At 41.8% G+C, this 22,078-nt stretch overlaps 1 protein-coding gene across 1 annotated transcript in view; it reads right to left on the reverse strand.

Moving 5' to 3' along the window:
- LOC111225927 (TRAF2 and NCK-interacting protein kinase-like) overlaps nt 1-22,078 on the reverse strand; it is a 58,199-nt gene that overhangs the window by 31,686 nt on the left and 4,435 nt on the right. Inside the window, 1 exon segment of the mRNA XM_022750979.1 lies at nt 14,775-14,840. Within this exon segment, the coding sequence (XP_022606700.1) occupies nt 14,775-14,840 (66 nt within the window).

The following is a 22,078-nucleotide window of genomic DNA, read 5'->3' on the forward strand; positions in this document are numbered from 1 at the left end:
GGATAAGGATTCATTACTCTGAGCCACCTGACAACCTCCCTCCCTCCATATCTCCCTCCCTGCTGGAGCAGTAATATCATCCAGCCTTATTAAATGACCAAGTGTGAAAGGAGCAACAGAAAGGAATTAGCACTGTCTCTTCATCTTTCGCGCTTTCTTTGTCCTCTCCCTGTTCATTTGTTTTCAGATTCATAGACAATGGAAAGAGGTGGGCATCGGTTATATGAATGTCAACTAAAATAGTATTTCCAAAGCAGTGAACAGGATAATGTGTTTAACAATGATATCAAAACAATGAATCCATCAATTAAATGTTTCATCAACAACAACAATTTATCAAGCTAAAATGACTTTCCTGGCTTTTCTTGTCATTGTAAGTTGAATTAATTTGGGGTTTGGACTGTTGGTCACACAAAACAAGCAACTGCTTTTAGCAAATGGTTAAAAAAAAAAAGACAAAACACTTAGGCTACTTGCTCTCCTGCTGAGAAGTTGTTGAGAAGATTGATACTACTCTCATGCTCGTGCATTAAGTATGGAGCTAGAACCAAGATGCTGTTAGCTTAGTTTAGTTTAGCTTAGCTAAACTTAGCTTAGCTTATTTTATCTTAGTTTATTTTAGCATAAGCTGGGGTAAGCAGCTAGCCTTTGCTTTCTCCATGGTTCAAAACTATTCCAAATGTAAAAACAATAGATATAGATATAGTATGGTTTTAAATTAATTTCCTGACCAACAACAGATTATCTGTCCACAATAGTAGCATGTAGCTCCAAACAAAACCATAAGTTATTGCTTTTTATATTTCTGTTTGTGCACAGATTATACAAGAGATATAATATTTAATATTTAATTAGTGAGCCTTATACATGCTGGTAGCCGTTGGACAAACCCAGCTTAGTTAGCTAGCCATTTCTCCTAGCGACCAGTCTTTAGTTTAAGATAAGCTAGCTAAGCTAAACAGATGCTAATTCCAGCTCCTTTCTTAAGAATGGTGTCTATTTTCTCATGTTTAACTATTCTCTTAATTAAAAATGAAAACAATTATTAGCTTTAACCCTAAAAATGATAAATAATGGAAAAAGAAGATTTCACAGTGTTGTCCTTCCCTCTCTGTCTTTCTCGTAGGGATGGCCCACTCTCTCCCTGATCTGTCCCATTCAGAACGAGCATGTTTGAGCCTCACAGGCCTGTTCATCCCTTCCTCCACTCGTTTGTTGACTGCTTTGCCTCTCTGACCTAGATCTGCAGTTTCTCACTCTCTCCCTCTGCCTCTTTCTCTCTCTCTCTCGCTCTCTCTCGTTCTCTCTTATCCCTCTGATTCTCTCTCACTATCTAACCCTCTTAACTTCACACAATCTACTCTGTATGCCTTTCATTATTTTCTCCCTTCCTCCCTCTAAATGTCTCGCTCACTTTCCCCTCTCCCTGTCCCTTGTATTCTCTTTCTCCGTCTCTCTCATGCCTCGCAGCTCAGACCAGTGGCCTGTGAAAAACGGGTCCTACATGAACATGACTGAGCTGAACACTAATGCCAGTGAAACAGTGTTCAGCTTTGAGCTTGACAAGCAAATATGACACAAACCGTGGACTTCCTGCAACCCATTCACTTTGCCTCTGCTAATGCATCTCGCACCTTCTGTGAACCGCAATGCACTGACGCGGGCCTGAGTGCCTCCACAAAGCAAAGCAAACACATATATATATTCTTCTGCACACAAAAGCTTTCATCTAATACCTCCCAGCTGTGATTATACTGAGTATGCTGTGCATTAACTTCAATCATCACAGTGACATTTCAAATGAGGTCTAGGAAATCATGTGTCCAATCCACCATATTTTTTTCCCTCCTTAATCCTGTAGAGGTATTTTTGACCAAATATGATAGCAAAACATCTGTCACTCACACACACACACACAAAGAGCCGCGTTGCTGCCTGACCAGGTGTGTTTGAGCGATAACAGACCAAATTGACTATGTTTGCTCCGCTTGAATGGCCGTGCTGTGATGGAGGCAGCAAAACTGATACCAAACTGATCTCCAATCAGCCTTCAGGCAGCCATATCACGGAGGAGTCATTACTCGGCGTCCTCCCTGCAGGTCAGTGTTTTCTTAAACTGCTGGACGAGTCGGGAATTCAAAATGGACTGGAGGTTCCACCCAAATAAAATAAGAGTATGCTTTCATAAACCAAGGTCATTTGTAGCATTAATGTATAAATAAATAATAATATCTGCTGTATATTTGTGAGGAGAATAGGATGCGTGGTTATTGTGTTAATGGTTATTGTCTCATTAATAAACTAAAAGATAATAGATTATCAACTCCTCTCCCTCCGCTTGTTTGGTTGTTTATTTGTCCTTTTATTGTGTGTGATGTTTCTGAGACTGCTGATTAGATTGTAAATAAATCAGGGGTTTACTCTGTTTACAAATCAAACATCTCAAACAGATCTTATTTAATGCAGTTAAACAAAAAAGCTTTGGAATAACTAACATGTTTATAAAGTCTAAAACTTTTCTAAGACTGAGCAGGTAAGGGCTTCTTATTCATCTGACTTAGGCTGAAAATACAGATTGTATTCTTTCCCAAACCAAAGGATATTCAATGTTTTATCACATAATACAAAAAAGCAGCATATCACTGCAACTTAGAAGCAGGAACTTGGAAAAATTTGGCTTTTTTTTTTATTGAAAACTTATTCACATGATTACTTGAGTATCAAAATAGTTGGTAATTATTTCTGTCGATTGATTTACTAATTGTTTCAGCTCTAAATATGATCATTACTATTTTGACAAACTTATTAATCATTTAGTTTTTTAGAAAATGTTATAAATGTTTCTCCAAAGTTCCCAGAGGTTAATGAACTGATCAGGAAACCATCAAAGTTGCTTGCGATTCATCTTCTGTCAATCGACCAATTGTTTCAGCAAGTATAATTACCAATGTTATTGTCTGTTGCTGAGTATCCTGCTCAAAGTCAGATAACCACTCATCATGTTGTCTATATAAGTTCATACTGTAACTGTAGCTCTGATAGCACGGTGCTATCTCATCTCATTTGTTCCCTTCCATGTGCAGCATGAGGGAGGTGTCAGACTGACACAGAGTAGCTGCACCTCTAGCAGCAATTATCATCAACACATAATTGTGATTAATTGCACCTGCCAAGTGACAGTAAAACGCCAGTAAAGCACTTGCAGCCTATGGAGGAAGGTAGGCAGACTGCTTAGTATGATGTGTGAGGATGTGTGTGGCTTGGGATGAAGACGAGGAGGTTGTGCATGAGTGTGTGTGAGTGTGTGTAATGATTCTCTTTTACGATTTTTCTGCTGCTATATGGAGCTGAATGTTAAGGGGAACACAGACACACACTCACACTCACACACACACACACACACACACACACACACTCACACACACACACACACACACTCACACACACACACACACACACACACACACACTCACACAACACTGCAGGCTACAGAGGGAAGCATCTCTTCATCATTCTCATGTAGCCTAACCACTACCTTAATACAACCTGCTGGTGGATGTCATGATACACAGAAATTCTGTGTGTGTGTGTGTGTGTGTGTGTGTGTGTGTGTGTGTGTGTGTGTGTGTGTGTGTGTGTGTGTGTGTGTGTGTGTGTGTGTGTGTGTGAGTGAGAGAGAAAATCCTTCTACAGTGTGTGTGTGTGTGTGTATTTTATTTGTTTGTGTGCGCGTCCATGCCCTTGCCAAGTCAATTACACAGAACCCCCCACCCCCTCTCGGACACATTTACTATGCAGGACACTTCCTGTCGTAGCCTAGCAACAGTCTTGGCTGGCCAGAGTACAGTGGGCACAAGACTTAAACATACACATACACACTCACACAGACACACTCATAGAAAGAGAGAGAGGACGGGGGAATAAGAGACTATTGTCCTGATATGGGAGAGTTGTTATTTAGAAGAAGAGATGGGGTGAGGAAAGGAAGGAGGGAGGCCGGGGGGAGGGGGGGGGTAGAAGGTAGGTAGCAAGAAGTGATGAGTGCATGAGCAGAAGACTAGTTCACTGAGAGAGCTGAATTTCACAGTGCATCTGTCCTCGGTGTGTGTGCTCACTGTGTGGCCAAGCTGCAAGGTCAAGAAGAAACCATCCAAGTTTTACATTGAAACGAACGAACACATGAGCTGCCTGATTTAAAAATGGATCCTGACTTGATTTTTTTTTCTTTGAATCTCTAATATTAACATTTACCGATATTCAAACACCTACACTGGGGGTTCTGCATGTTTTAGCCCATTAACTACAAATCTCATTACTGGGGACCACGTCCAAAATCTTATCATAATTAGGATTGATTTCCTATACTTTCCAGGAAGCCATTGGTTTTTACTAATTTCAAAAACATTAAAAATCACCTTGCAGAAAATTGAAACTTAAGATGTTCATTGTGGTGGACTGTTCAATTGCAGTTGCAAGTACGGTAATTTTTTTTTTTTTGAAAACTACAGGGTTTCCCACAGTATTTTAAAAGGACTAGGATTAGACTTTTATGTACTAACTGATCATAAAATGTGCCAGTCTCCCACACCTGCCAAAGTTTCCTGGGGAAAACCCTATTGTACTTGTTGTTTCTGTGACATCTGACATTTCAGAGCTGACTGCCAAAAGAGGAACCTTTTTAGCAACAACCAGTTTCAAATGATCCTTTTGTACACATGCAGCACTGTGTTTGGTTATCATTCGTCATCTAGCTTTAATTGTCTGACAACTTAATTAATTGTAATGCTTTTTAGCAATAATGTGCACTACAGTCCACTTGATTTGTAGTTAATGAACTAGAGCGTTGACACGATTCTTTCATTTGTCAGACATTTTGCAAGATTTTAAAGGACTCAGCGATGTCGGGCAAACGTGGTTCTATAACCTGCATGAGTCTCTTCTTTGCAAAGAACAACAGGAAAACAAGTGCTAAAAAAATATGAATGCATACACACTCACTAAACTGGGAATGAATTAGCAGATTGTGTCGCCAGCTCTTTGTAAAAAGGAAATGGGTCACACCATAATCCTAATCTGTGCTGTCATGATAATCCACACCAACACACACAGACATCAGGCAAGAATTGACTGGATGTCATCTAAGCATGCCCTCCTGGCATAGAGCCTGTTGGCATGGTAACGGTATCACAGGGGAGAGACGGGCTATGGGATGTGGCCCCTGGGCTTTCACCCTATACATTTTCTTTCTGTTTGTCTCTGACAGGCAGGTCCTGGAGGGAGGTTGCCCACTGCTGTCACACACACACACACACACACTCATACACACCAAACTGTGGTTCAGCTGTGTTAGGGTTGAAGGATTTCAGACAACCAGTGTTTCAGTCTGTACCCTGGTATCAACACCCACTGGTTCTAGTCTGTAGGGCTTACAATCCCAGCATGCTCAGCGGCAGGTGTTGAAGCCGTGATGCAGAATTAAAGCTACTTTCGGCTAACAAACGCTACAAACAACGGTTCTGCTCGAAGGAGCCGAGAGAAATAAGGGGGCAATGCTCCCAGACACACCTCATTGCAGTTCAAACACCTGCAATCATTCTGCATTCACACGTGCTCACACACACACACCAACACACACAGACCAGCGCACACACTCGCACGCGCGCACGCTGTTGTGGAATCAGTGAGGCAGTAAATAAAAGTGACAAAGGCCTCCATTCCAATCTACTACTGCACTGCCCAGGAAATATAGAAGCACCCCGAGGCTGCTCTCACACTCAGACATGAGAAAGGAAGAGAGGGGAGAGAAAGATTGAGACTGGAAGAGATTTAAAAGGAGCGAAGATGAGGGAAATATATACAAGTAGAGAGTTTGTGGGAGAAGGAGATTGTAAGGAAATGAAAGCGGCGGTGATGAAGGAAAGAAAGAAGAACTATGAGGGGATGAAAGATGAGAGCAATGATCTTTAGAACAGTCCGGAGGGCTTTTATTGACGGGCGAGGGGAGTTTGCAGGAAAAACTGGAGCTGAGCGTTGCGGACCGACAGCCAAGCGCGTGTTGATTCCACTCTGAGTGAACTGGTGTTATCGGCTAAAGCCTATTGAAACAATAATCTATCAGCAGTCTGAAATATAGCTGCTCATTAACCTGCCCACTCACAGTACTACAAGCTAATTAACAAGCCATTGGACACACAAACGGACGAGAAATGGGCTAATCTGGGGGTCACGAAGGGGATTTGGCGCGGTGCTAAATAATCACAAATGCAGGCACATCGAACCGAAGCGAATACAGGGAAAAACACACAAGCACATCTGTCTCTCCCTGCCGTGGTGTGAAGCTGCTTGAAGATGAAGAGACAGGGCAGAAAACAAAGTCATATCATAAGAGATATGATTTAAAGTTACATACGTGAAAAGGATCTGTGGGCCTCTGTACACAAGTTTGTGTTTGTGGATATGTGTATAGGGTCAAGAAAACAGTAAAGGTTTGTCCTTTTGACATAAATCAGCCCTACCAAGATGAACATGTGAGTTCCCATAGGCGTTTGAGGCTAATCCAACTCACCGCTCATATAAAAACACATGTACTGTGCACTAATGTTGTTTTCTTTGAGCTTGATGTTGTTGAAATGCATCTAAACGGCTGTAGGATGCCCCTCTAAAATAGTTAATGTAATACCTCATTCAGTCATTTACAGGTTAACTCACTAATGCACGCAATGACTAATTCACTCAGTTAGCCGCGTAGCCTGCACCCACTCACTCACTTGACACCACAACATCTGCAGAGCAAGCACAGGCAGAGAGTCAGAGAGTGTGCAGGAGCGGGGGGAACACTACAGAGGAGGAGGCGGAGGCGGAGGAAGAGGAGGAGAAGGGTTGCGGCGAAGAGGCAAAGCGGCAGGTTCAGCACATCGGGCCTCACGCTCCAGCGGCTCTGGAGGTCAAACGAACAGCCGAGCTGATTTACTGCACAGACTGGAGGTGAGAGTGGGAAAAGGCAGAGGGGGGTGGGGGGTGGGGGGGCAGAGAAGGATGGAAAAGATGAACAGATGAAGGAGAGCAGGGAAAGAAAACACAAATGAGGAGCTAAAGGAAGATTAGTCAGAAAAAGGAGTGGCCAGAGAGAATAAAGAATAATGGAGAGAGTCAGAGCTGGTTATAGGTTATTGATTTAGCTATTGATGAGCAGTGTGGGAAAAAAGCCTCGGCTAAATAGCTCTTTACAGTGCGCACTATCAATTAAAGAGGATCTCACTGGAAAACAAATAGTAAGAGAGAGAGAATGAGAAAGACAGACAGACAGAGATTGTTATTGACATCAGGCATGGGTAATTGACCCTGGTCTGGGTGGCAGGAGTGAATTGTGGGTAAGTGGAGCGTGTGGCCTTGGGGAAGACAGAGAGAGGATGTATGTAGGCTAATGAACACACTGCCAGATGTGAGCGTGTGTGTGTGTGTGTGTGTGTGTGTGTGTGTGTGTGTGTGTGTGTCTGTGTGTATGTGTGTATATGCGTGTGTGAGAGAGTGTTTGTGTCGCTGCATGCGACACAAAGAGCACATCTACTGTTCCCACAGTAACGAGCAACATCCACCTCAGTCACAGTTCACGGTTCATTCATAAGGACTCCAGAGATGGCAGTGTGTGTGTGTGTGTGTGTAAGTGTCAGAGCAACGTGTGTAACCAAACAACAAAAATACAGCAATAGAGAGGGGCGAAGGCACAGAGTCAAAGTGTAAACATCTGCAGCAGTGCCCCTACACCTGGGACACGTGCTGCACACAGGCAAACATACAAACACACATCCACTCACTGTGCACACACAAACACAAACCGAGCCCGAGCCCTATAGCCCGCAGGCACTCCCAGCTGAGACCTTCTGACAGCATTCCCATTAGTGCTAATGCTTCCGTACAGTACTACATTCTTTCTTCATTTACCAGTGTCAGCTCCTTATCATGCTAACTGCAATTTACTGACACAGTAAGCATGACTAGCCTATACATTTTCTAGGGGGAGGATGATTGATGATTTACGCTCCGAGTACCACTGGGGTGTTGTTGCTAACAATGAAATTCGAAATTGCAGCCTTATGGCAACCGCATTATTTCATCACCTTATTTAAGAATCGAGCTATACTTATAATTTGCTGATGGTGCAACATAATTTTACTATCTGCTGACCACCTACAAGCTGATACTTGACTGCCTGAGATTAAACGAAGTAATTGAATCAGCAAATTGATCAACAACAGCTGAACAAAAGTAATTCATTATTTAAGTAATTGGAGAGGTAAAACTGGCATTTTTTTCCGGTCCAGTGAAAAACATGCATGTCCAAATTTGGTGATTGTACATTTTTTTTTTAGACAAATTGAACGATTCATTCATTCATTTATGGGTCGAAAAGAATTCATGCTATCATGCCCTCATGCTATTCTCATCTCAATAACCCAAATAAAATCCAAGAGCTGCAATTTTTTTGATAAAGCTATAAATATGTCATACCATACCATAAATGGAGCATTGTGCTGCTACAGACACTCCCAGGCCTAAATATCACATTCTCAGAAATGACCATTCCAGCTGAAATCATGACTCACCGCAATATCTGCCAAAAATAATCGAAATTTGATGTGTCAGAGAAATGTGGCAACAAGGCTGCTTCAAGCATGTCCAATGTGAGATTTGTGCTTTTCTTTGTCTTTATGATAATACATGAAACATTTTTGAGAGTTGGACTGCTGATCGGACAAAACAAGCAATTTCAAGGCATCGCCTTGGGCTCTGGGAACTGGTTAAGGTCATTACTCACTCCTTCCTACATCAGTAGTTAGTTTATAGTAGTTTACAGTCTTAACAATTAATTGATTGATCAAAACAGGAATTGACAGACCTGTAAGAAGAACTGAAAATAATCAGTAGTCACAGCACTAACTGCTAACAGTAAATGAACAGATAAAATAGTTTGAGGGTGTGTCTGACCATATATTTGGATAATGTATTTTATCACCAGCTGCATCAGTGGAGCTGTGAAAAGGCTCTGGTGCTACTGGTACTGGAAGCAGTTATGAATTAGTAAATCATTATTTGATCCACATGTCACTTATTGAGTGAGTTATGGAGGACTGTTTTACATCAATCTTTTTGTTTAAAAAAAAAAAAGAAAAGAAAATGACGTGAAGTTGAAATCAAATAAATATAATGTACGGGAGAAGAAATAACATATTCAGTACAAACAGTAGAGCTGACCACTGATTTGTCAGATTGCCATTTTAGTATAGTCTATCAATGACTACTTTCAAAGAGACACACACTGTGTATGCTCACTTGCTTGATCTTCCTTCCTGCTGTCAAACACTAGCAGGAGGAGTTTAGAACATCAAACAAAGAGGAATAAATGAAGTCACTCTATCTTCCATCCCCTTTCAGACTCTTATGCCAGGCTTCCTCACTTCATGCTGCTCCTCTGAAGTGTGTGTGTGTGTGTGTGTGTGTGTGTGTACATGTATACATGTGGTGGAGGGGCGGTTGTGGCAAGCATGCAGAGAGAAAAATCTCCCAAAGTCCTTTGCAGCGTGACTTCCAGCAGATAAGTAAGATAGAAAAAAAAAACATCTTTGAAGTTTTATTTGGTTCTTAAGAGAGCAGAGGAGGGAGGAGGAGGGAGGAGGAGGTGGAGGAGGAGGGGGAGGGGAGGTGGGTCAGGGTGGAAAACAGACAGGGACGCTGCAGGTATAGACACAGAGAGAGAGAGGAAGAGAGAGAGAGGAAGAGAGAGAGGGAAGATACAGGTGTGATTGGATAATGAGATGAAGCATTTTCTTTGCAATCCTAATCTACATCCCATCCATCTGTTTACATTCTCAAACCCCAGATTGCCACGGTAACAAGATTATTGGCGAAGACTTGTAGTCATAACTGCACACGCCTTGTGGTGTGTGTGGTCGTAACTGTTCATCAGTTTTAAAGATAACAGAAAATCATGATAAAAAGACTTTCCCACACACACACACACACACGCACGCACACACACATACATACACCCCTTGACTGCTGACAACATGAAGCAAACACAGTCCACATACATGCTCACTTCAAACCCTTGTTCACACACACAAGTTTATACACAGACACACACCAGTGCAGTAAATGGAAACCACGCAGCTGCTCTTTGTACAGACTTGCTGTCACAGTGGGTGATCATATAAAAGCCCATGCGGCCCAGGTCCCCAACCGTCACTTTTGCTGTACTGTGTGTGCACATGTGTGCGTGCGCGTGTGTGTGTCAGAGTGACTGGTGAATATTTAAAGAGTGTATGGAGCACTTTGCCTCAGGAGGAGCAGAGTGGATGTGTTCTGTCATCAGAGAGAAAAAGATTGGTCGCCTCCTCGTTCTCCTGCTCCTTCGCTGCATGGAGACAGCAGAGTCATGGAGAGAAGGTATGTGAAAACAGCACATGCACATGCACACACACGCACATTCATGAATCACGTACAGAAACCCACACAAACACAGGAAATGTTTTATTGCTGCCAAAGCCGAGGAGACAGTCGATGAGACAATGGGCTGACTGTGTCATCGTTCACTTGTTTGTGCATGTGTGTGTTAAACGTGTGTGTCGGTGCTGTTTTTGTGTTTTTGGGGGACCGAGATATGATTGGTTGCCCTCTCAACTTGTCCTTGCATCCATCAAGGAGAAAAATGACTTCTCCTGCACAAATGACGAAGAGATGTGATTAATCAATTATCAATATGTGTGTTAGTCAATAAATCGTCATCTCAAGTCAGTCAGTCAGTCAGTCAGTCAGTCAGTCAGTGAATGATCCGGCCAATAGCCGGTCACCGATGCTCCCCGTTCCCGCCCCCCACCGTGGTACCATATGAAGCAATGAGTGCTTCCTCAATTTGGAGAACTGCAATTCCCATAACCCCCATCAAATATTCACAGGCATCAGAAAGAAAGAGAGAAGGGGGAGACAGCAGAGAAACAGAAGCATGATAAAATATATATATATATATATAAAAAGGGAGTGGGCATGGCTGGAGAGATGAAAGTGCAGGAAAGAGACGCGGCAAAATAAAAGGAGGAAATACCAATGACGGAGCGATGGAGAGGCAGATGATGAGAATGACAACAGTTGGAGAGAGAGAGAGGGGAAGAGAGAGAGCTAAAGGAGGAAACAGAGAGAGAGTGTAGAAGATGGAGGGGGGGGGGAGTGGAGAGAGAATGTGTTTAATTATTCAGCATTACCCGTGTTCTCTATTTATGGCCCTTTTAGAGCAGCCAGTAGAAGCTATATATACACATACTGTAGGCACAGGCTGCTCCCTTAAGTACAGCTCACCGGGGAAGTTTCAACCCAAAAAACACAGAGGAAAGAAGAAGAAAAACGTGATTACATATTGATAAGAGAAATGTGCAGAAGGAAGGGATGAAGAAGCAAGGGGGGGGGGGGGGCGGGGGGGGGTGATTAGACAGAGGAGGAAAAACAAGGAAAGAGAACCACCATAGAGATGTAAGATGAGAAAGGGAGACAGAGGCAGGAGTCAAGCTAAAATTATCTTTGCAGTGCGGCTACTCGTCTATCACTGTTCTTGGCCGGACTATTTTTTGCTGACAGGGAAACTGCAACGAAAAAACAACAACCTGGGACAACTTTTCTTTTTTAATTGAGAGGAGATGATAGGTGCACATGCGATGGAAAAAGAGAGAGAGAGAGAGAGATGGAGAGAGAGAGAGAGAGAGAGAGAGGGGAGAGAGCACTGAGGGGCAGATCTGTATCATTTAACTAGATGGTGTAGTGGGATTGTTGATAAACCTGTTATCTCTTGCTCCCAGAATCACAGAGCTGCAGCTACGTGGCACATTACTGGCCCTCTATCACCAATACCATAAAGCACTGTGCTGACCACACACACACACACACACACACACACACACACACACACACACACACACACACACACACACACACAAAAGGATGCATGCATACACATAAACCTACATATCTCTAGCTTTATTACACAGTGCACTGAGTAAAAACTATTGCATCAGAATGCAGTGGACTGGGACAAGAGTCATGCTTTTGCTTTTGCTTTGGGAGAAGATACCAAAGTACCTGATGTAAGAAGAGGTGGAAATAACTTTTTTCCATTACTGTTCCTTGTCTTGTGATGTTTTCATATCATATTTCTGTTCAATAAAAATTTAAATCTGCAAAATGTCAGCTGCTGATTCATTTTTCACTTCATCCGACAAGGTTATAAAAGTTTTAATAATCCCAAATGTAGCCTAAATTTGTCTATCTGCAGAAATTATTACTTTTTCATTTCACTGAAATGAAAAACAAGTAAATTTGCATTTAGATTTTTATCAAATAACGTTGATATTGCTATTAATCTGCGTAAATCTGGCAATTACATTCAACAAGGATCAAAATAAAAGGCAGTTTGCGTAGGTTGTGTATGTTCTAGAGGAGCTGTCTGGTGATTCTCAGTGTTTTTTTAAACTGCAGAGCAAAACTGAACCCTGGCCGCCGAGCAAATTGAATTTATTTTTGGAGTCAAAATGAGGAGTAAAGTCATGTTAACAGCCTGTCTGACTCTAACCTTTACATCTCAGCACACATTCAGACTCCACCTGTGCTCACTCCACAATACACTGCCAAGGATTCCTCGATCCAGACTGGAGGGATACTACAGTCCAAAACTACATACACTATTCTTATGTGTTACTTTTACAAGCGTCGAAAATACGGTTCGGAGAAAGTCGGAGCAATTCCAGTTCACTTATACCCACCGGGCTGAAGGTCAATTTATCATCTCAGCGACTCAGAGATTCACCTGCTCACGAGAAGTTGATCCTCTTCAGGCGGCTTGCCTCGACGAGGGAGCTCAATCGCCTGAGGAATTTAAAATAGATGGCATTTTTGCTCAAGTGACTCTGCTCCTTATCTGTATGTATGAGACCAATCTTTCCCTGTTTACATCTGTACCTACTTCTACAGCACTCAAGGGCAATATTTGAAACTACACACTAGAATGCATTCATACCATTATTTTTGAATTAAAAATGCATATTTTATCTTAAGGCCGCAACAGACTATTCTTTTCATTATCAATTAATATTGTGATTATCTTCTTTATTAAACTCTTGGTCTATAAATGTCAGAAAATAGTGAAAAATACTTATCTCAACTTCCTATAGCTCAAGGTTACATCTTCAAATTGTTTGTTTTGTACAAACAACAGAGCAAAAGGGGAAAATATTTAGTTTCCTATCACATATGACAAAGCAAAGCAGCAAATTCTCACAATTGAAAGGCTGGTACTAGGAAATGTTTAGCATTCTTTCTTAATTATCCTAAATTATCAAAATAGTTGCAATTTAATCCTCAGCTCTATTGTTTTATTCTCTAGTTTACACCTATGGAGTTTTGAATGTGACCTAAAGTTCATTACATTTTGCACTAAAAGGACATTTTAAGAACAAATAGTCACATAATAGAAAATAGAACAGTGGGAATGTCATTTCTGAAGCTGTCAACCAACAGCAGCAATAGCATAAACTTCAGTGTGGACTCTGCTGGGAATTATACGCTGTGAAACACCCAATCACAAACCACTGTGGATGAGCTTAATGGGCTCCTGAGCCAACAGGCCGGTGCTGTTGCCATAGGCATTCTGTGGCTCAGTAATGTATAGGAACAGACTGGCTGAATGTCAGCCAGTAAATGAGCCGTGACTTTCACCAAGACAGCAGAGTCAGCAATAAATGGATACACATAACTCTCCTGTTCTCCGTTCCTTTTGTGTTTTTTTTCTTGCCTTCTGTCGCTAACACACACATATGCACACACGCACGCATGCACATACAAACACACGTGGATGTCAGATTATTTCTAGAAGTGTGGAGAAGCATGTCCAACCTCTGCCTGACCTTTAATCTGGTCCAATCAGCTGTAAGAAGTACCCGTCTCCACTATCAGCTGACCTTGACTCTCTGCTCCATTAGACACACTTTCACACACACACACACACACACACACACAATATAAATGCACTCACAAGGGCCTTCACATGTCCATACTGTCACTTATTGAAACAAACATATGTTTATTCCAGAAAGAGGTTGTTAAACACAAAGTGCCTCACTGCTGGTGCAACATCCTGCAGAGTGGCAGGATAGGAAGGAGCAGAAACAGGAAAAGGAAGTGAGGACCACCGAAACAGCGGGCCATCGTGGAGGGAAGAGGAAGTTCAGACAGTGACATGGATGCGGAGATAATGTTTAAATGGCAGCGGTGAGCAGCTGAATCCAGCTGACAGCAGAAACCTCCAACCACAGCGATGTCACAAAGCCAGATCAAGCACAAGCACTTCCTGTAGATGACAAAGACACTTCCCCTTAAAATATCTCATCTCAGGAAACCAACTAACCCCCGCAGAGGTATAGGTAGAAATGTAAATACAGTAGAGAAAGAAGAAAACAGAGTACAGGAAATTCTCCTAAAAGCACTTTAATGTGCCCCAGATTCTTCTCCTCCTCTCTGCATTTAAGTCTCTTTTACATACGCTCCATTTCTCTCAAGCTTGTGCACTGCTTTTATTTCCCGTCCTCTCTGTTTCCTTCAGTCATACTGCACATTTGTACTTTTTATTCCATATAGGCTACTCAGAAAGAGTAAACAAGAGTTGATAAGATGAGGGACCGTGTTATCAGAATGATAGGAGTATCAAAGTCTGTTAATGCAAGTGTACATGTTCTTACCTTGTACACCTGCCCGTAGGTGCCATTTCCCACCAGCTCAACCAGCTCAAAGATGCCAGCAGGATCCTGGAAAGACAAAGGAAACATAGCAAGATTATTAAGATTAATATGACTAGTATTCATCAAAGTAATGTTTAAAAAATTGGTAGAGTTATCCAGTGTTCAGTCAGATTTAGACAGTAATAAATGTATAACAAAGCGTGGCATTTTTTAGCCACACTAGCAGCACGGCTGTCCAGAGGTAATGTCGGAAAGTCCAGTTTGGGTCATGACTGCAATAACTATTGGATGGATTGCCATGAAATTTTGTGCAGACATTCACATTCCCCTCGGGATTAACTGTAATAATTTTGGTCATCCCCTGACTTTTCCTCTGAGGTTGATATAAAGAATGTTATAACGGGTGACTGACTTTTCATCCAGTGCCATTATCAAGTCAAAATTATAATTTAAATACTGCGTCTAGTTTAACCTTGTGTTTAGTGCAACTAAGCAAAGTATGCTAACACACTAAAATAAGTTGATAAACATTATACCTGCTAAGTATCAGCAATGTAACATCGTCCTTATGAGCAAGCTAGCTTTCTGAAATTAGCATTAGCAGCCTCACAGACTCGCTAGTTTAGCTGTAGACTCTTTGTCTTAATTTCCATATTACAGCAGTGACCGCTTCTAACCGAGGCCATGCTGGTGTCTTGCTCTACCAACCGAGCTCTCTGGGTGTTGATACACTGGTCTGAAATGCAGTCCTGGATTGTTTTAGGCTTGTGTCCAGACCAGCTAATAATTTAAGCCCACAGTCGCTAGGTTGCCAACACAGAACTCAACGCATCTCTGACAAGGAGCAGCTCGAACAGAGCTTAAAACCCACTGACCTCTGTGCGCACACAAACAGACACACAGACACACACACACACCTCCCCCTTCCTCTCTGCTGCGTGTTGCTGCAACAATAGCTGGTATTCACCCTCTCTTTCCTCTTCTCTCTCTCTCTCTCTCTCTCCCTCTCTTTCACACTCTCTCTGCTCCACCAACCAGACCAAGTCCAACTATGTCTCTCTCACTCTTTTATCTCTGCGTTCTCTCTTCCTCTCCTTCATTCCTGACGGAGTCCAGGACAAGTACTTTTTGCTAACAGTCCTCTCATTCCAACAGAGTCCCAGAAACACTGAGGGCTTTTACCAGCTTCTCTTGTGTCTTTTCTCTCCCTGTGCACCCATGCCATTATAAAGTTTTCTAAATGTTACATACCATCATTCATTTTGCTTCAGTATAAACTTTATATAAACTTTATACCTCATTCTTTCTACCAGAGGTGGCAGTAGCTAGTCTTGGGCCCTCGCCACCTCAAGGAACTTAAGTCCACAGTGTCTGTAAATGTATATTATCAGCAGTCCAACATTGTAAATGACCTTATAACACAACAGCAGTGTGGGTTTGGAGGGTGGTGTGGCTCTTATGCTTGAAATTCTCACAATACACTGCTTGTAATGTGGATTACCTTGACTTTACAGCCAATTCTACTGCATCAGTTCAAAATATACCAACATCCACAGTCATTTTCATCCTTTTCTTCCCCCCTTTTTCCTTTTTGAAAATGGTTCTACACTATCATCTCGGGACGAGCCATAGAAGATGTTTAACAATGAGATCTTCTTCAGTGGGCAAAGCTAGAGGCTTTATTTCATTGCTGATTCACCAAAATAAACTGCACTATTGTGTAGTTCTGAACTGGGACTCATGCAAAGCTGGAGGACAGATGATATTACACGATATCCACTTTTCACAGACTATTCCCCTCTCAATAAAGCAACATTTTATTTCCACTCTGAGGAGCCACACACGCACCCTATTTCCATCCCCGTCTCTCTCCTCTATAACCTCATCACTTCTTTTGTTTATCAGTCTCTTTGTTGCTTTCTCTACCTCTCTTTCTGCACTTCTCTTTCATTGATTTTTTCAGTTGAACTTTCAGCTATAATCTTCGCTGGCACAACATGCAGATCTGTGTGTTGCCACAGTACACAGAGAAGGAAATGACTTTACATTTTGGATGCTGGAGTATAATACAATGCACATGCTCAAGATGTTTGCATATTTATATTTTAACACTATCTTTTACATCTGTTTTTTTGTCTCTTTATGCCTCCCTGTCTTTCACCACTTTTGCTCTTCATCCCTCTCTTCTCCTTCTCTTCGTCCCCCCTCGCTCTGTCTATATATGTTTGTTTCTGCGGGTCTCAGCAGACCTGTCAACCTGTCAGCTGTTTCTGAAGATAGGGCCTTGTGCTTTTCTTGCACTCTCCTTCCTTTTCCTGTCATTTTTTTCACCCCTCTTTCTTTGTTGTGTACGGCAGACACACACACACACGCACTTTCCCTCACATACAAACACACACACACGCACACACAAACGGCAACAAACTCATTCTCTAACACTTTGTCTCAAGTACATCCTCCCGCTGTCTCGCTCTCTCACACTCTCATAACCACACACACACATACTGTGCCAAAAGCACACTCCTACACAAGGGCTAGTGTTCAAATGTTCTAACGAGTGTGAGTGGGCACAAAATGAAAAGTGTGTGTCTAACTAAACGCGTGTGTACGTGCGAAAGAGGGATTCGGAGAGAGAGACTGCAAGCCTCTTTCAAGAGTGCAGACAGCAGCGTTCTGCAAGCAGTGCAGCTGCTCGCCTTGCTATCAGGCCTTCAGCTTATGCAGGTAGAGTTTTCCTCCCCACACTTCCTTTTTCTCTCTCCAAGTGTGTGTGTGTGTGTGTATGTGTGTGTATGTGTGTGTGTGTGTGTGTGTGTTTGGCAGCTGTGTGAATTAACTCTCAGAGCAGCATACAAAGTTCTGACAGCAACTCCCAGGACACATCTAAGAATGCGCCTTCTTCATCTTCCGGCTTTTACACAACAAAAACATTCAGATGATGAAAAAGAATTCATGATCGCCACACACACACACACACACACACACACACACACACACACGGATGCATGCTATAAATGTATATGCATATAGAAACCGCAAGCACCTGATGAGGCATGCATGTGGAGCTTTCCTTTCCTCCACGCACGGCATACAGAATGAGTGCTGTGGCTAGAGAAACAGAGCGTTTTTGCTGCTCCAGTTCATACATGTCCTCAGGCTCGCTGATAAAAATATAGCACGATATCATTCATATTTTATAGGCCACTTGCAGAATGAGCTCTCTGCAAGCGCCAGGCTTTGTCAGTGCGTCTGCATGTGTGTGTGTGTGTGTGTGTGTGTGTGTGTGAGTGTGTGTGTGTGTGTACGTCTGTGTGTCTGTGGTTTAGAGTTCCCTATGACTGGAGCAATTTTTGTCCCCTTCCCCTTTTTCTCCATTTGTGTTTTGTGCTGAGTTTTTGCCAGAGTCACATGACTGCCACATGACCTCACTGATGGCGAATGAATCACAGGGTGCGGGCGCGTTGACGCTGTTGAATGACAGTAAGATATTAATATAGCTCAAAAAACAACATTAAAGTGCTGAGAGGGAAGAATGAGGATATGCCAACTGACACATGATAAACACACAGACACACATCATTTCTCCAAAATGTCAACTTTTGACAAAAGATTTACTTTAACCCCAATGACAGTGCAGATTTTTTTTTTCTTTTTTTTTTTTACATCATCCGCCATTTTTCGAAATTGATTCATAGCAGACCAGACGTCTGAGAATTTTCCAAAACCACAAGGTAACATGACTTCCCACAATTTCTATGAGGACAGTTTTAAAGAAAAGTTCCATTTGCAAGGCCTTTCACACAACAACAGCAATAGCATGTGTATCACAGTGTCTTTGAGATAGGACACAGTTTGCCTAACCTCACTCACCACTTATCTAGAAGTCTGAAGACGGAACAATATTATCGTGCCAGAATTCAGTGCCATATTCAAAACATCATTTGAGCAAAGGTAGGATGGAGTAGGATCCACTTTGGGCACAAGGACACTGAGATAGATGCAGCACTGAATCCACTATTTTCTCCAAACAGGGGATATCGGTCCATGTGCAGCACAGGCCATTAGAAATAATGGGTTTTAGAGTGCAGGGCTGGAGTTCTTAAGAAAGCCACTTTATAACATGTGTGAGGACTTTCACTGACTGAATTCATTCTTTCATTCCTCAACCTAACCTTAATCCTCTCCACTGCATTCCTAACCTTAACTCTTACCTAACCAAAAGCTAAACCTAGCTCTAAGTTTAAGTCTAAAACAAGAACTTCCTTTAAAATCAGGTAATCTGATCACTGCTAAAAAAAAAAAAAATAGCTATGGGTACATTTAATCTGATCTGCAAAACCACATTCAAAGGTGATACGTGACGCAGCTCTGACCATAATACATTACCTTACCGCAACTGCTGACAAGTTATACGTAAACATTTGTGGGTTAGTAATGTTATCACATACAGCAATAGTTCTCAGGGCGAATAGTTTTTTCTGTCATCTTCCTATAATGTCGTGGGTCAATTTGATTTTAATTAAAACTGTTTTATTTCATGAAATTAAATGACTATTTCTCATTAAGGCTCATGTAACATCATAAAGCCTGGCAGATTCCTCAGCTGAAACACATATACAGTATATTCCTTGTGCTTTAATTAAAGGCCTTTCATTTACATCAGAGTGCCTTGAAGTTCTCTGAACTGACAACCAAAGAAACGACTTGCTGATTGAGGAAGCTGAGCAATTAATGTTAATTATTAAGCTATTGTCACTTGCCAAATCCTGAAGAGCTCTCAGGCACTCCTCAAGAACCAGTGCAGCTCTCAGTTTTTGTTTGCTTGCTTGTCTCTGGCTGACACTCAACTTTCTGATTCATTGTGAGCACTTGAATCCAAACCAAGAACAACAAACATGTAACAGACAAATATCTGTAGTCTACCATCTTTCATTTTTCCAAATATAAAAAACAAACAAAACACACCTGTTGAACAATTACTCGATTCTTACCAAAACTACTTTCAGTTTTGGTACATATCATGTCAGGTGTGTCACATTCAATTAAAAATAACGACAAACACGTTCCTGAAGGTCATAAGAAAACGGAGGGACACTAGAGAACTGGCTGTAAATTCCAGATATGAGTTTTATAACCAGGAATGTAACGTGTATTCGCCACAGACAGAGGCCTGACCATGAGATATCTATCTGTTATGGTTTCAGTTTAAGATCAAACATTCTTTACACAGTATTGACATGTGACAGTGTGGATTAGAAGAAAATATAATGTAAGACAGATAGAGAGATGGTGTGTGACTCTCAGGGTAAACACACAGACAGTGCAGTAAGTGAATATTAGACTTCCACTACAACAGAAATAAATCAGTGCAGATGTGTGAAATGTAATCTGTGAGGTTGTGTTCACACAGTGGCACAAATTACTGAAGGGGTAAACTGCAATATCAAAACAGTACACTCATTACAGACCCAACACACAAATCAGTTTGTTCTTTGTGTTCATGAAAAGAATATTTTAGGCCCACTTCATATACATACTCTCCACTGTCTGCCTCTATGTGCACAGGAGCAGGATTATTTTCATTATTGGATGATTCTGCTTCTGATTCATTGTTGTTTACTGATTTTTCTCTCAACAACAACCATGCACCCAACAGACAGTCAATTTCTAATGACATAAAAAAGAGAATAACACAAAATCCTCACACTTGAGGAGCAGCAACCAGCAAACATTAAGTATTTGGCTTGATAAATTACTTAAACAATTAATAGACTAGGAAATTGGTTCATTAATTAGTCATTCATTAATTTTCTGTCAATCAATAAAGCGATTAATCAACTAATTGTTTCAACACCAGTGTAACTAAGTCACACTAAGCAGCTTAGATATGTTTATGCTTCCAGTTTTGGCTTTAGAGCCGACAACTTTACTGTTCTGATTCAGTGTCCCCTCTCTCATTAACCCATGCTTTCCAGCAGGTAGATTTATTTCAGCAAAAAGCACCGATAAACCCACCTGCTGCCTCTCGAGGACCAAACGGCAAACAGACAGAGATAGCGGCTAGCTAGCAAACGTAGCGGGGACAATTAGCAGCTAAAGAGCTAAAAAAAATTCAAAACAGGGCTAAAAGGAGAGTGAATATTGGAATTGCAATCAAAACACAACTCCACATCAGTGTTACTGTATTCGTTGGATGTGTAAGCAGGCAACTGTTTGCCAAAATGTTAGCCACATCAGCTGTATAAGCTAACAGTTTGTTCACGCCCCCCCAAGAAGCCAAATAAATCTACCAGCTCAACTTCAAATAAGTTGAGTCTGCATACTTTTTAGTGTGTGTAGGGTAAAATGCCTAACTATGTGAGAGGTCAGGGATCAAACAGAATCAGAAAGCGATTAATTCTTTATTCACCCTGATTGTTTCTTCAATAGTCCATGTAGGCCCACTGTGTATGTTTAGTATATGTGTATTGCAGCAGACAGCAGCCAGGTGAGTGCTGTTAGCGTCTATTGAAAGTGAATTACAGAGAAGTGAGGTGGATTGAATTAGAGACCCTAAGAGGATGATAGGAGTCATGCTGGGGCCGGGTCTGCCTCTTATAAAACCACTTACACTTAACAACATAGCTCACCACTGCTTGCTTTTACAAGGAGATGCTGTGGTAGCCTAATTCCCAGTACATCTCACCCAGACATGTACAGTACATTAACAGGAGTCAACTCTTAATCACAGATTTACAGCGCGCCGAAGATGAGCCGTGCCACAGAGTTTGTTCTTCGATGCTAATGAGCCCATCCCCTCCTCGCCTCTCGCCTTCCATCAGTCTCTGCCAGCTTGTCATCTCACACCTTTCCCTGTCATCTCTCCGTCCATCCCTCCGTCCCCCTCATCATTCATCTTTTCTTCTCAATTTTTCGCCTGCCGCTCTCTCCCTCTGTCGATCCAATCCATCTTTCTTGCCTTCCTGCCCCGCACCATGTGAGTCAGACACAACGGAGGGATTCAGCTCCAACTATGGACTTGTTTACATGCACATGATCCCTTCAAGCACTTCACATCAAGTTAGAGAGTATACTTTGTGTGTTAGAGCACAGGAGGAAGGAAAAAAAGCGGGTTAGAGTGTGTATGCGCTCGTGCATACTCATGTTTTAATGTATCCTAAAATGTCTTTAAAGCATACTGAACCATAATGTTATGATATAAAGTTACAGTCTAGACGATCACAGCTTCTGTTTATTATCTTTCATGTCCTGGCAACATTTTTGCTGATTGTGTGAGTTGTTTGCTCTGCCATTGGAAGCCATTT

Source organism: Seriola dumerili, unplaced genomic scaffold (assembly GCF_002260705.1).
Source record: "Seriola dumerili isolate Sdu_G_001 unplaced genomic scaffold, Sdu_1.0 BDQW01000149.1, whole genome shotgun sequence".
In the NCBI taxonomy this organism is placed as follows: domain Eukaryota; kingdom Metazoa; phylum Chordata; class Actinopteri; order Carangiformes; family Carangidae; genus Seriola; species Seriola dumerili.